General features: G+C 42.2%; 1 protein-coding gene across 3 annotated transcripts in view; it reads right to left on the bottom strand.

The window, feature by feature from the left end:
• pxylp1 (2-phosphoxylose phosphatase 1) overlaps positions 1–16,831 on the bottom strand; it is a 191,164-nt gene that overhangs the window by 30,594 nt on the left and 143,739 nt on the right. For all 3 annotated transcript variants that reach the window (XM_078563688.1, XM_078563686.1, XM_078563687.1), the window contains one exon: positions 7,025–7,151. In XM_078563688.1, coding sequence (XP_078419814.1) covers positions 7,025–7,151 — 127 coding nt within the window. The remainder of the gene's footprint in view (positions 1–7,024; positions 7,152–16,831) is intronic.

Here is a 16,831-nt window from a genome sequence, read left to right as displayed (position 1 = left end):
CCAGGGCCCTCCAAAGGACGTCCGCTAAGGTCATCACAGACATCAGGACGTAGCAGTCAGCCGGCTGCCTCTGCCTCTGCTGCAGATGCCGGGGCTACACCCAGGCCTAGTGCTAGGGTTAGGAAAGTTAAGAAAAATTGATGTCACTTTTGGGTCACGGGTGTGCTAGATATGTAAATAAATTACACTTTTGTTAATACATTTGATGGTTCCTGTCAACTGAAGGCGTTGCAATTTTGTACTTTGGAATCCTCTTATTTCAAGTTTTAGCCTCCCTCCCACTCGGTGATAGTGTCCCACTGTGACATTTATATCCCTGTGATGTCAACCTCAGTTGAGCTAGTCTCCGCACCCTCGTGTGATGTCAGGTAGATGTGATTAAATCTTTATTTGAAGTGTGTAATGTAAGCGTTTCTCACCCCTCTTCCTCAAAGAACTCCATTAGTGAGGACTGCTTATCAGCATTGATAATCTAGCGGCATGTGTGTCTCCTCAGTGATCGTGGCAGAACAAAAGACATGCACAGGAGGAGAAGATCCCTAGGCATGTCCACATCTTAGTTGTAGTAGTATTGGCATCATTAGATGGTGGCGAAGGCTTCAAGTTTCCCTCATATCGATCTTGTTCCTAAGTGGGCTCTGAGTTCCCAGAGTGAGCTCACTCACAGGGCCCCACAGACCAAAGCAAAGATCATGGCCGGGCCATTCATGAGGCAAGTGTGAATGTGAGACTTGCTCTCGCTGCAAGTGGGTGGGCATCCCCTGAGTTGAAAGAAGATGGCATTGAGGGCTAGGAGAGATGTGGCCATATTCCCTCACCTAACTTTATTCTTCCTAGAACCTGTCAGCAATTAACGTATCACGGGCACATCTCCCACATCTTCCTTCTTCCATGGCATGATCGCACTTATACTGACCTTCAGCAGCCTCCTGAGGTTCCTGGGCCTCCGGATCTTCAACTTCTGATGAACTCTCATCCTCCTCCAGGTCATCCTCTGGCAGGGGGTCACCTCTTTGCATAGTCAGGTTGTGAAGGGCGCAACACACTGCGATGATGCAGGAAACCCTATTGGGAGTGTATTGGAGTGAGTCTCCTGAGTGGTCCAAGCTCAGGTCCGAGGAACACCAAAGAGAAGGACCAGTCCAACCCTACATCCCCAGCAGAGTGGCGTTCATTGCAACAAGGCCAGCACAGCGCTATGGCAGGTATATTCCTCTCACCTCAAAGTTACAAGCGAACTGAGGTCCAAATTGTGCACACCACCCCTTTTCAAACAGGTTTGACACTGATGTAATTTACTGCTGGCGTGATGGAAGATTGGAAGGTGTGGCAAAAATCCGGTGAGTAGTTGTTTTAATGAGAATTCATGACGTGCTAATGAATGCAAATGGCGTTCGTGCCACTTGTCAGCGGGATAACCGACCCATCATGAAAACACAGTCGGGAGAATTGTGACCTATTTTTACAACAGCGGCTTTCTGACTTTTTGCCTCCTGCTGGATTCTCAGCTCCCTCCTGCCACGAAACCCGTTGCCCTTTACTTCTGACTTCAGTGTACATACCTTCTCGTAATAAGTACAAATTGCAAAATCGTTGTGATAGCTTGACCAAGTTTCCCTTTGGGATCTGGTCAGCCTGGCAAATACCATCTGCCATATCATAACAACACATTGTTCAAGACCCACCACGCATAGAGACCTTTTAATAACACACCCCTCATTAGAGCAGACTTCCAAATATAGCCTTATAGACTAAACTCACTCCACACATATAGACAGGGTAAGAATTATCAGTCACTGAAAATTAGGCAGAGCCTTCTCTGATGTATATGTTCCATATTCTAAATGGTGAGCAGAAATGTTGAAGTAGACAAACAGAAATGGAGATGGGCATACAAGAATGAGGAGAGAAAAAGAATGAAAAAGGGCAGCGTGAAAAGGAAAATTTAACATGAAGCACAAAGTGTGAGGCGGTAGGAAAGCAGAAAGTGTAATAGAGCATGTAACAAGAAGGAAAGCGTAAAGAAAGCAAAAAGGGAAGAGTGTATCAGGAAAAAAAGAGGTGAACAACATGGGATTTTATCTTACAGCAATATCCTTCTGAACTAGTGGCCAAGGTGACGCAATCAATTCTGGTTACCTATAGCTCACACTGACCTAGATTTCCAACCATGCATGGCTGCTAAACAAATGGAACAACATCTTGCATCCCTGTACTATTGCAAACAGGACATTAAGGGCCACTGGACCGTGGTTCTAAATGTACACAGTCGCTGACTCTTGGGCGCCTGGAATTCCCTGCCTAAATTGGTGGTTGGGTTGAAACACTCAACTTATTTAAAAGGTGCCTGGATCTGCACCTGGCGTGCTGTAACCTGCAAGGCTATGGATTAGGTGCTGGAAAATGGGATTAAAAATGAGCGGCTAGTTTCTTTTTTCCTCTTGTTTTGGCTGACGCAGACACAATGGGATGAATGACCTCCCTCTGCACCAGAACATTTCTATTGTTCTATGGTTTTATAAAGTTTCCGCATTCTAGCTTATTCTGCACAGTATTTAAGTACAGTTATGGTAGCAGAAAAAAATAGGCATTACCAGCCCCCAATCTTAAACATTCTGTCCCGCACACAGTTGGAGCAATGTATAGAAAAAAGTAATGTGACACAGACAGAAATATTTTTACAAAACATCATAGCTAATGTCTCAAGATGGTGAGATGGTGTGTCAGGCTGGTGCTAAAGTCTCCCAAACCAACAATATCATAGCAAGCAGGTGCAGTTGCACTAGTTTTTTCCTACAAGGTATTAAAGTCTTCTGTAACATAATGGATTGAGGAACAGCATGTGTGCATGTTGATGCACGGCATGGTTTCAATCCACAAGTGCACCTTGTCCCTCCTCCTCACCTTTTTACTTTGCAGACCCCAGTATACTTGGTGACTTTGTATGTTGGCACCCTGTTAAGTTTGTATAATTACTAGCACACAGTTGTATAACTGCCACTTAGAATGTTAGCAAAAACCCACTCATATATCAAGGATATGGAGGTATCATTGCACACTGACAGATTATTTTGAAAACACTGTATCTGCAGAGTATGAATTTCAAAACACTTTTTACACCATCTGGTAGGTGAATTTAACATCACCTGCCAAGTTTTTATCTTGCTTTAGGATAGATATTTTATTTATTTATTTCCCTATATCGCCTGCTATACTACTTCCATGGTGGTGTAGTGATTCACTGGTTAGTAATCCATTAGTGTATGTCAGTTCAAATCCCACAATGGCACTTTGAGCATTCTGATTCGTCAACTGTCAAAAGTACCAACAGGGCTCTGTCAGCTGTTTGACATGAGAAGGGCTGAACTTCCCCAATACTCAGCTTATGTTATAATTAATGCTCCAACTTTCCCCAAGTCACTTACCTATGAACTCTCAAATTCCCAACTATCTAGCTTTTGGTCTTTAATTCACCATGCCACCTTGACAGCTATTGATTTGCAATTTCCATCTTTGGCTATTTTCTCTATCTCCCCTCATGCCCTCTCTGAGCTCAACCTGTTGACGAGACCAACCTCTTGCTCTCTAGACCCTATTCCTACCGACCACTCAACTTCCTTTCCTGGCTCCGGTGTGATTTTATTCTTAGCTATACTGTCATAACCAGAGAATCAATGCTTCTCTTCTCGCTCCTGCACCATTACGTCTGGTGTCTCCCAAGGATCTACATATGGCCTCTTCCATTTTTACCCCTGCATGCTCCCCCTGGGGACATTATCCAAAACCATTGCCTCAGTTTCCACCTGTACACTGATGATATTATCTTTCCTCACCCTCTCTTGACCCAGGCTGGGAAGCATAACACTAACACAAGAGATATTGATAATAGATTAAGTGAATGGGCAAAATTGTAGCAAATGCATTTCGATGTAGGGATCTAAAAGGATAAAACAAGGTATTTACTAAATAAGCTAGAACAGAGGCGGTCCAAAGAGACTTGAGGGTCCAAATACATGGATCATAAAAATGTCATGAACAGGTACAAAAAAAAAATTTAAAGACAAATGGAATGCTGGCTTTATTGTATGAAAGATGAGATTACAAAGAGGTAGAAGTATTGCTTCAGCCATACAAAGCCCACATTTGACCACACCTGGCATATTTGAGCAGCTCTGGGCATGACAACTTTGGAATGGTATATTGGCCTTAGAAAGAGCGCAGCGTAGATTTACCAGAACAACATCTGGACTGCAAGGGCTGAACTTTCATCATGGAAACAGGAATCGGGAGTCGGGAACTTTCCCGACATTGTGATCCTACCTCTTTTCCGGCAGTGTCAGCACATGGGATTTTCATCTCCTGGAGGGTGGCACAGCTTGGAGTTGGGTCTGCTGCCAGCAGGCCGATGCCAAGATGGCCAGGTTAAAAGACTTGCCTCCATTCGCAGACACATCCACCATGTTCTGCAGATCAGTGTAAAGCACCCCTCAACCTCAAAACCTCACCCCCTTTGTTTGCCCCCTACTCCCTCACCTCCACCTCCTACCCCTCCTCACCCTAATCCCCTCAACCCCTTACCTTCTGCACCCACCTTACCCCTTCATCCCCTCAGCCTCCTACCCTCTCACTTCCAACTCACCTCATTTCATACTCCCTACCTCTCACCCCCTGCCCCTCACATCCCCTTCACCCCTCATCCCCTAACCACCCTTACTCCCCCTTCATCCCCCATCTCATTCAGCCAGTATTCACCTTACAAACAAAACTCACAAGTCCTATAATAACATTTGAAAAGTCATTGAAAAGCTAATAAATCCGCCAAACAAAATGAACGTCGCTTCAATAGGTTCTTAAAAACCATCATCTTCAGAAGTTCATAAATTGTCAAAATAAACAAATTCACCTTCCCCAGGACAGCTGTGTAAACAAACTCTGCAGTATAAAATACATTGGTGCCTTGGAAGGCAGCTAAGCCATTAAACTAAAATACCCTGGGACAGCTGAGTAAACAAATTCTGCAGTATAGAATTCACTAGTGCTTTTGAAGACAGCCGAAAGCTCATTCATCTGTCAATTTTCAAATAGACAAACAGATGGCTAAGTTGATCTGCAAAGGATAAATGAAAGCTTAGAAATCTATCAAACCTTTCAAACAGCCAAATAGATGGCTGAGCTGTTCTGTTAAAGAATCAATTAAAACAATGAGGATAGTTTCAACAATTTATCTGGATCTCTCACTAGGCTAGCCTTTCAATATTGTAAAATGTAGATTAGCAATTTATCCAGTAGATAATCTATTCAAACGCATCTGAGGACTTTTTCACTTTTACAATGTTGTTGTTTCACTTGAGGGCTTGCCAGTTGTCAGAAGTAACAGGCTGGAAACCATATTATTTGATGGTCACTTATTTTCGTCAATCACAGCACTGTCATCAATCTCTTTAGTAAACATAGATATAACTCAGCTGCAACATTTCATGATAAAATGCAAAGGTGGCAACACCATTTTTATTCATCTTTGTGACTCTTCCCCCTCCAATCAATAGTTTACGCCTCTATTCTGCAGGCGTAATTTAGAAAGGCTTCCAAAATGTGGCTGCCTCAATGAATATTGCAGAAGGTCTGAAATGCCCACTTCTACAATGGGTGCTTACAACTTCTAAACAGCAACATGTTGGGTATCCACCCATTCCACTTCCCACTGAAAATAGCCAGTGTTAGAAATTGGGGCTGGCTATTGCTGCTCAGTGGCCACTGTTTTCCAATTGCCGATTCCGTATGTCCCCAGAACAGGACTGCAAAATCTGGCTGCAAGAGTTAAATTACAAGGAGAAATTTCACAAACTGGGGTTGCATACACTGGAATTTAGAAGATTAAGGGGTTATTTGATTGACGTTTTCAAGGCATTTGGGGAACAGAAAAAATAGATTGAGAGAAACTATTTCTGTTGGTTGGGGAGTTTAGAACTAGGGAGCATAATGTGAAAATTAGTGCCAGATTTTGCAAGAGTAAATTGGGAAACACTTCTACATGCAAAGTGCAGCAGAAGTTTGGAACTTTCTCTTGCAAATGACAATTGATGCTGGATCAATTGTTAATCTTAAATCTGAGATTGATAAGATTTTTGTTCGGTGAGCAAGGGATTCCTGAAAGAATAAATGTGACAATGGAACCCAATGAACCACCAAAGAATTTGAGAAATTCGCTGAACAGTATGCGTTCAACATCACCACACCACATCACCCAAGGAGCTACAGATTTGCAGAAAGTCCAGACGGTCAGGCGAACCTTCACAAAATGCAGAGAGATAAAAGAAGACAAACCCTGCCTTATTGTCACTCCAATCTACACCTCTCAAGGCTGACATGAAATTACCCACAGAGCTGTAGAATGGGATTGATCTACATTGATTATGTTGTGACACTGGGGCTTGTGGGGGATGGGAGGGTTGGGCGATGGCTAAGTCCCAAGGTTGCTACCCTTGATATCCTACTAGTATGCATTCTTCTAATTCCTGGAATTCCCTTTGTTGGACCTCAGTGATATACTACACCTTTGGTTCCAATGTGAATCACGACTTCTGGCTGTTCCACTTCCCTTTCCAAAACACATTGCACCAATTCTGTGCTACAAATGCCTCTTCCTCAGTATGTAAGCGATTCACTACCCACAGGACAAATGGTCAATGCCTGACATCACAGGCTGTACCTTTGAGAGAGGACATGTCTGCTACTGTCATGTAATAAATCAAGTGTTTGCTATTGCCAAATTTACCAAGAATCTCTTCTAGGTTGTAAACATTTCCATTTACTCTCCAAAATGAAGCTCCATTGGAAAGTTCCCATTAACCATAGTTTTTTTTTAATACGAAATCTTTCATGATTTCTAAAAATTCTAAATAATGATCTTAGTCTTGTATTTTGAGGAGAGACCCCTCTAATCAGATGCATTTCTTTCAATCACCAACATCATTTCATCATCACAATCTAATATTAAATAAAAATGTTCTATAAACAAACTTACCTATTGGGGATCAGTGTACAGTCAATGGGTGGTGGCTTTGTTTTTGGAATGGCATAGAGGGGGTATCTGTCGCCATGGCGAATCATAACATGTACCGACAATAATTTATAGTCTGGTGGTGCATGGCCTAAGAATACAAGAATAAGTCAACCATTAATACATAAAATTTCAAGTAGATAAAAAGTTTTCATGATAAAGAACCAATATATAGTATAATTTCATTAGTAAATATATTCAACTTGTTAAAACAGTAATCAGTGTAGATGGATTCAAGCAAGATCTATTGGCACACCATCACCACTAACTTGCCTTCTGGGCAGAAAACTCATATAATCCTGCATAAACCAGGAGACCAGTACAGCCAATGAGGTAGCATGCATCAGCTTCCAGAAGGGTACAAATGAATCCCACTAGGGAAGTACAGGAGTGAAAGTGACTGGGGCCCTTGAAGATATGGGGAAATGTATTCAAAAGTTTCACAGATGGTGGGGGTGGGGTTGGGGAGGGGTGCAGATAATGGCCACAGAATTTTGGAACCTGTTCTCATTCTGTTCCAAACTTACTCCATAACAGAAAGATTTGCATAAACAACTAATTCCATGGTTTGCTTTTGCCCAAACTATACTGAATTAAGCTCATTAAGCAGAAGGAAGTCTTCATGCAGTCCTTTGAGAATTTTCTGAGCTCCTTGTCTAAAATATCAGAGAATATACTGGTCTCATATCTGTGTAGGTATGCAAGAAGGTTTTGGGAAACTTATGGTATGAGATACCTCCATGCTCCCAAAAATAGAAAGTCTTTGCATAGTTGCAGCTCTCTTCATTACCAGTTTGATTATTACTACCGAGATCTTTAGCTCCAGTTTAGAACATAAGAACATAAGAAATAGGAGAATTTCGGCCCCTCAAGCCTGCCCCGCCATTCAATAAGATCATGGCTGATCTGCCCCAGGCCTCAACTCCTCTTTCGTGCCAGCTCCTCACAGCCCTCAACTCCCCGATATTTCAAAAATCTATCTACCTCCTCTTTAAATACTTTCAGTGATCTAGCCTCCACAACTCTCTGGGGTAGAGAATTCCAGACATCCACTACCCTCAGAAAAGAAATTCCTTTACATCTCAATTTTAAATGAGTGTCCCCTTATTGTTAGTATGTCCCCTAGTTCGAGATTCCCCCACGAATGGAAACATCTTCTCAACATCTACCCTGTCACGCCCCCTCAGAATCTTGTGTGTTTCAATAAGATCACCCACCATTCTTCTAAATTCTAATGAATAAAGGCCTAACCTGTTTAGCTGTTTCTTGATAAGTCAACCGCTTCATCCCAGGAATCAACCTCTTTTGAACTGCCTCCAATGCCTTCCTTAAATACAGGGACCAAAATTGTACACAGTACTCCAGGTGCAGCCTCACCAACACCCTGTACAGTTGTAACAAGACTCCCCTATTTTTAAACTCCAACCCCCTAGCAATACAGGCCAAAATCCCATTTGCCTTCTTAACTACTTGCTGCACCTGCATGCTAACTTTTTGTGTTTCATGCACAAGAACACCCAGATCCCTCTGTGCTGCACTTTTTCGGAGCCTCTTTCCATTTAAATAATAGTCTGCTTTTTGATTTTTCCTACCAAAGTGCATGACCTCACACTTTCCTACATTAAACTCCACCTGCCAAGTTATTGCCCACTCACTCAACACATCTACGTCCCCTTGCAGATTCCTTATGCCCTCATCACAACATGCCCTCCCACCTATTTTTGTATTGTCAGCAAATTTGGATACATTACATTCTGCCCCCTCCTCCAAGTCATTAATATAGATAGTAAATAGTTGAAGCCCTAGTACTGATCCTTGTGACACTCCACTAGTTATGTCTTTCCAACCTGAAAAAGACCCATTAGTCTCAACTCTCTGTCTTCTGTGTGTTAGCCAATCCTCAATCCATACTGATACATTACCCCCAATACCATGAGCTCCAATCTTATGCAATAACCTTTTGTGTGGCACCTTATCAAATGCTGTCTAGAGATCCAAATACAAAACATCAATTGGTTCCCCTTTATCAACTCTGCTTGTTTTATCCTCAAAGAACTCTAACAAATTTGTCAAACATGATTTCCCTTTCACAAAACTATGTTGACTGTTTGATTGTGTTAAGCTTTTCTAAATGTCTTGCTATTTCTTCCTTAATAATGGACTCTAGCATTTTCCCAACGACAGACTGACTGGTCTATAGTTTGTTTCTTTTTGTCTCCCTCCCTTCTTGAACATTAGTGGTTTTCCAATCTGCTGGGACCCTCCCGGAATCCAGTAAATTCTGGAATATTTCAACTATTGCCTCCATTATCTCTGCAGCCACTTCCTTTAAAACCCTTGGATGCAGGCCATCAGGTCCTGGCAACTTGTCTGTCTTTAGTCCCATTATTTTATGTGCCATTCCCCTGTTCCCTGTTATCAATTCTCCAGTCGCATCCTCCAAGGGTCCCATGCTCACTTTCAGGAGGCTCTTAGTTCTGGTTGACTCTGGTTAAGCTCTTTAAGATTGGTTTAAGATCATATTGATAGCAGGCGTCATGCTCATTAGCGCTGACTGAAGGTTTGTCCCAACATAGATCCCTGTTCATCCACAAGAGAAAGCCAATTACTGAATAATGAAAAAGGAGAGAGAGAGATAAAGACTTCACTTCACAGGAAAGAGATTCATCCAGTCCTCGAATTTGCTCTCCTTAGAAGATTGCACAAGAGGCAGTAGGGTTCAGCAGCAGCCAACCAGAAGTGGAAATGCTGGCAAACCCATCTCATGACTGCAGTAAAAGGCAATCACCACAGATGAGTCATGGGGACTCCAATGGGGGGCATCCAATGGGGGGCAGCAGTGTGCCACTACATTGCTCCTCTCGCTGTGATGACAAGCAGAAGATACAGAAGACTAAGATATAATCAACACATACACTACACTAATGTCAAGAGAAGCAAGGATTGATGTATAGATATATGTGGAGTATATGCATAAACTAAAGGCACCTTCTTGTGAATAGTTGAAAGAACAGATGACTGTTGGTATTGTAGGCACACATTTAAGGATGGTAGTGGAGGCATGGGGTAGCTGGAATACAGAGGCCCACATGACTGTTTAATCAGGTGCTAAAGGCTTGCTTTTAAAGTGAAAGCATACAACAGACTGTGCTGCCAGCCATCACCCTTGGCCTTCTCTTCCTCCTTCCAATACAAGGCAAATATAGGAAGGTCAAATTGAATGTAAATTTGACTTCTGTGATTGCAGCTCCAAGTGGAAAATAGCATCAGCAAGACGTTTGCTATGGTAAGCGGGCACCAAATAAACGCTGAATTAAAGGAAAAAGCAGTCAGAAAAATATGCACCAATCCCAGCTTGTCAGGTCAGGGCTAACAATTAGGGTGCATGGCTCACAAATATGGCAACTTAGCTTTAAGTGTTGGGGATCTTTAATGAACAGCTGCAGACTTCCCAATGTCTGTTTTATACAGGCATTTAGCAAATCAAGAGCTGTCCATCAAAAATATCTAGGGTGTTGGGAGTAAGACCAACTTATGTTAATTAACATCAGTTTGTAGAGTAATAAGGTCAGCGCTGCCTCAAAAACAGAATTACTTTTCTCCCACAGAATGGGGTGTTCAGCTTTGAGTGCGCTTTCCCACTTCTGTAGGTTGTCAGACAGAGGATGCCTCCCCAAATTCACAGCCACATAATTGGCTTTTCTATATTTGGGGTCCTTTGAATATTTTTTGGCAGAATTATTAATATATATTTCAGAAATATGGAACAAACTGTCTATTAGAAATAACACAGTTGTTAAAAAAAGCACCTTAAGCATTGCAAAAAAAACTGTTGTAAGTTCTCCCAGGGCCTTTGATAGGTCCCATTCCAAATATGTCACAAGGAAAAATAGAGCAAACCAGGCCAACATACTACAGGATTGCATTTGGTGGACACGTAAGCATTTCTTTCACCTTAATGAAGCTAAATGGGTACAAGTGCTTCAGTTCACCAAGTTCAGGTGTGTGAGCTGCAGCCGAGTAGGAATTTGCTGCTGAACCCATTCTCCTTTCCACTGTGCTGTTATGCACCTGTTCTCCTGACAGACAGAAGCCCCAAATCTGCTCTTTAGTGAAGCACAGTCACTTCAGACATGTACATCCCTGTGCACAGCAATACACTAAAGCATTTCCTATTCATCTGAGTTGTGCATAATTCCTGATACAATTGCACCACTTAAATAAAATAATCCCATTACCGAGTTTTAAAATGCTTAGCAGACTAAATATAATCAATTCACATCCATGGAGAGACAGCCACACATTTTATAAATCTAACCACAGTTTAGAAAATGCTATTTAATTATACTGTCAGTTCACTTGCCCTGAAATTCTGAATGGCTGCTTCATTTGTGGTTTCTGTTTAAACATGAGAATGGCTGAGGCCTCTGCGATTCAACCAAGGTTCTCGAACATCAAACACGCTTGTCAGCAATCTTGCCTTTGTTCTGCTGCACTAGGATTGTACAACAGGAAATTATGTTTAAAGAATATGTATATGTGGAATAATCTATATGGCTCGGATGCCACCATTGATCAGGCCAAGGCCAAGGTTGAATGGATATCAGGGTATCAATGGAAATCAAGAGGCAGGATAATGCCTTAAGTTCTGATGTGTTCCTGGTTGCTGATGGAAATTCTTTGAACACCTTAATAACCAATGCAGCAATAATGTCAAACACTAAACAAAGGAGAGAAAACAAAATGTTATTTTTTTAAAATAAATCAGTAAAGTTGTGAGGGCTACAGCCAACACTGAACCTCAATTAAAATAACCATAATCAGATCAGGGCTCGAAATCAGCTGCACATACTCCAATGGTAAAGCTGTGCACTAGTACTTTGGAAAATCAGCCTGTTTCCGGTTTGTATTTCAGAAATTTCCAGACAGCTTCTGTGAAGAAACAGAAACTACAACCGCAGATCTGCCAGTAATTCAGCACACAAGGATTGGAGACTCACAGGAAGGTCTGTTAAATATAGCTTGAACAGAGCAGGATAAAATTTTGTCTCTCGAGGCAAGTAACTGTCACTAGTGCCTGAAAGAATACATATTTAAATTATGCAGGCTTATCTACAAAATGAGGATAGCCTGGTGCATTAATGCGTTGCAAATTGTGGTACTGACCTATACAGACTAAGAGCATCCCAGATTCAATCTTTGGTTTGTACTGAGTCACCTCCCAACTTGTGACTTCTACTGCCGAGGCAGCAGGTGGAAGGGAACACCATTACTTCCAATTCCTCTCCAAGTCACACACCATCCTAATTTGGGTATATATTGCTATTCCTTCATTATTGGTGGGTCAAAATCTTGAAACTCCCTGCCTAAAGCACAGCAGGATTATCTTTACCACATGCACTGTAGCAATTCAAGAAGGCACCTTCCTGAGGGCAATTAGGGATCAACAATAGCACTGTTAGCGATGCCCATATGGTTAATGGGGAGAATTTTAACCCCAAAAACAGATGCATGGGGGTTGGGCCACATGTTAATACTTTGAAAATCCCAAACCCAATTCCAAACTGCCTAGACAGTCTGACTCTCTCAAGATTAAGCCCGTGTACTTCAATACAAATGACCCAATATGCAGAGGCCTCACAGTATGAAAAGCTGCTTTTACATTGTTTGAACTAATGCTGGCAGATCATGAATCGCGAGGTCTGTGCAGCTGGGTAAAAACCAAAGGTTGCTGGAAAGACACAGAGGTTTTATGTGGTGAGCAAGGCTGTGGCATTTCCTGGAATTGGTGGCATGAATGTGGTGGGTCTTGTACAATTCTAAAAGCAGTTTAAGAGCCACATTGTTTTGGGGCTTTGCAAGCTGCAGTCAGATTTTCAGTTCGAATTAGAGAGCCACATTCCTCCCTTTTGTCAACAGGAATCTCAGATCTCCAGCCTTCCTTTATGTGCATGACAAGGAAAGATAAGGAAATTGGGACAATCAGAAAATGGACATCAGGTTTTTCCATTTGAGGACCACTTCCCAGGAAACACACCTATAACATAAAATTGTCTGTAGTTATGTAAAATAGACTCATATTTCCTATTCAATGAATATGTATTCCTGATGCAAAGTTGCCTAGATACTGTAATAAGCATTTCAGACCTGCCACATCATCAGGGTAATAGGAATCAATCATGAACTAGAAGACTGAGCTGCACTCAAAGAGCTACTCAACTAATGTTTAGGAATAAATTCAATATTTATATTCAAATTCCAGTGCTCCATAAGTGAAAAAAATGTAGCTATTAATGCTACGTGCAAATCTTGTAATCTCAACACCAGAAAAATACTTCAGAAATATTGGTTAAAACAATGTTGTATCACTTCAGAATTTAGTGCCATTTTTAATGTTTAGTGTTCAAGTAATAGCCTTTTTGTTATAGTCACACAGGTCAAATCTAGTCTAAACATCACATGTGTGCAACAACATGCGGTAGAATGGCCTGTACCAAGCCTGGATTACTCCTGAAAAAAGGTCAGGCAAGGAAAGCAGCATTTTTGGCTTCCAGCAGATCAAAATTCGAAATAACCTAATATCATGGTTACTCACTTTTAAAAACACAAGACCACAGCTAGTACATATAATCGTAATTCCAGGTACTGCCTGTATATATCAAAATCCCCCCAGCATTGAACTCTGGTTGGGTTCCACAGGCAATAGCTATTCTATTATATGTGGCTAAGTTTCACAATGGGCTGTGAATTTGCCAACTGAAAGCTCAGGGCAGCTGGTAGTCATATTTAAATTGAACTCGTGCTATCATTATTTAGAGCATTAATATCAACACATCACAGGAAACAGAGGGAAGATTATTACAGCCTGTTGGCTTAGAAACAATGTATGACTCTCTTAATTCATCCTCATGAATTGCTGCCAGGAATGTCATGAACAATGAGTGACCTTTAACCACCAGTACCTGATCCAAGTTCAAAACACTCTCACTAGAGGTTTGAAAGAATAATATCTAATTATACTGCTGGGTAGATTTTACATTTTGCTCCCAGCATCGGTTTATCACAGAATCAGAGAATGTTTTACAATTCAAATGAATGTAGCATGAAAATTTGATCTATCCAGCTATCGTTCCACTTTAATAAAATCCTAGTGTCTGTAAATATAGCGTACCACTGATGAGCTGCTTTGCTAAAAATTATATGATGCACATACGGGCATGGTATAAAACCAAGTGATTATGCTGCTGCAGTACAGCATTTGCAATATTTTTGCAAAATTTCATAATGGAGCATTTCTATTTCTATTCAAATTGACATGAAATGATCCCCTTCTCTCAGAATCACTGATTCATGCCGGAACACAGTTCCACAGGCCCTCTTCAGTGATAATCCTGCCAGAACTGGCAGAGTGAATGTAGTTCCTGCCCATTCCTCTCAGTGTTGACCCCAGTGGATTTTCCTAGCTTGGTTAACTTAAATATTGCTCAGTGAGTCCTAGTGGCCCTCCAGTGGCATCTGACAGCCTGTCTCTGGGAGGAGTTGGATGCCTGCAGCAACAGAGCAGCAGAGCAAATGGAGTGTGATCAGCTGCCTCTGGGCAGCTGAGGAATGAAGAAAATGTTCTACAAATTTTAAATTTGGCATGCTTGTCAAGTGCAATCAGTTGTACTAAAGAATGGCTGCACTCAACTTTCAGGCTATATAAAATTGAAACCCGCACAACCCCACCATGGTTTTTAGCTGTGTTGAACACAGGTACATAACGGTATCACTGATGCCCAGTGTCAAGAGGCACCAATGCATCATATGATGCTTTTTCCTTCAACTTTTCACACTTTGAGATGTGAGGTATGCTGGTAATGCCGCACTTATTGATGATCACTAATAGCTTGCTGAGAAGTTGGTGGGCTTTTTCCTTGAATGCCTGCATTTCCCTTGGTTGCTCTCACAATGGTGCCGTTCAATTTTATAACAGTTATTCTATTTCATAACTGACTGGATTGTTAGGCCACTTCAGAGGGCATTAAGAGTTAACCACATGTAGCAGGACTGGAGTCACAAATACCATGTAGACGTGCAGGTGAAGAACATTAAAGGACCAATTCAGAGAGAAGCGGGTGAAGTGAGAATGTAGCATCACGAGGATTACAGAATTCCCCATGGTGCAGGATTGTATTGACTGCACAACATCACTTTGCAAGCACCACTGGTCAACTCTTCTCTATACTGCAACCGAAAGGGAATCCACTCCCTCAGTGGCTAGCTGGTGTGTTAGCATGCACAGCATCTCATGCAGGTCAGTGCATCTTGATGCCTTCATTCTGCTGCAGTCCATTGTGGAACTGCATTTGAGCCACAATGGCAAACCACAGAGTGTGTACTGGGTGACAAAGGCCATCCCTTGGTAATATGGCTCATAACTCCAGTCCACAATGCACCCACATGCAGGCAGCTTGTAGATAATGAAAGCCCTGTTGGCACATGAAATGTGATACAGCAGATCATTTGCATGCCAAAACAATGCCACCACTCTAGAGGAACTGTGCACTACTTGGCAAAGTCCGTGCCAAAATTTGTGGTGGCCTGCTGCACAACCTCATCATCAGGAGGGCACAGCCCTTGCCACCAGATATATGGAAACAGGCTGAGGAGGAAGAGGAGGAGAAGGAGGAATGTATCAGGCAGTCAACACAGTCCCTTTCTGGCTGGGGTGGGGGCATGGTGGGGAGGAGATGTGGTGGTTATCATCAATTCATTCTACTACATTATCGGTAAACACAAACCCAATTCCCCATTCACCAGCAGTCCCAAAACCTTATCTCTCTGTGACTGACGATCACGGCATCAACTCATATATGAAGAATGGTCACTTAAGCACCTACTTAGTTCACCTACACTTGTACCTACACATGCTGTAACATGGCTAGTGGAAAGCTGCTGACTTATGGTGAGAGCAACTACAGATGGTTTTAGAGATGACATCGAGCAGCTCTGGCCCTAAAAGTCCCAGATTTGAATTGCACCACCTCAGCATGGGAGGCAGCAGTCTAGGCTGGCAGCCTGTCAGGTGACAGAAAGGATATTTGTGGACTGGCACCATGGATAAATACTGTCACCCTGAGATGACAGTAGCTTTGTGTCCACAGTGCCACTGCCCCTGGATGGCATCTCAACAATCCAAGAAATGTCTTGGATCACAGATTACTGGGCCTCTGTGAGACAGTGCAGTTTGCACATTGGTAACCATATGATGGCAACAAGCTGAGCTTTGCATGACTTCAGCCTGAGCTTCCACTGCAGCACCTAGGCAGTGGGTGGCTTTTGCTGCAATGAAAGCTGAAACATCAGCCATCAGACATTGCATCATTATTGTGTCCACAAGTGTGCTAATGAAAATGGTCACGACTTTCATGCTGGAAAGGAAGGCCTCAAAGCTCTGTGCAAAGCCCTAAGCCAATTGGTGCTAGACTCTCCATGCCTCTTGACATTGACTGCAGGCTTTCTGGCAGGTCTCCAATACACTAAGCATTTCTGTGTGCTTTCCCATCAGTGTTTTTCTGTAGGCTGCCCCATCAAGGTCTTCATCTGAGTTCTCTGCAGCAAAACTTGTATGTGACCTCACCCATTATGTTCTTTTATTCGACATAAACATACCAATCATACGACAAGGATTAGTAAAACAATAATGTGGGTTCTTTATTAGAAGATAAGACGATATACATACAGTGTTAACTGGGAGACTGTGAGGCACATCTGACCTCGACCACTGCT

Source organism: Cetorhinus maximus, chromosome 19 (genome assembly GCF_964194155.1).
Source record: "Cetorhinus maximus chromosome 19, sCetMax3.hap1.1, whole genome shotgun sequence".
Taxonomy (NCBI): Eukaryota; Metazoa; Chordata; class Chondrichthyes; order Lamniformes; family Cetorhinidae; genus Cetorhinus; species Cetorhinus maximus.
Note: the sequence above shows the minus strand (reverse complement) of the source record. Positions and strands in the feature narration are given on the sequence as shown.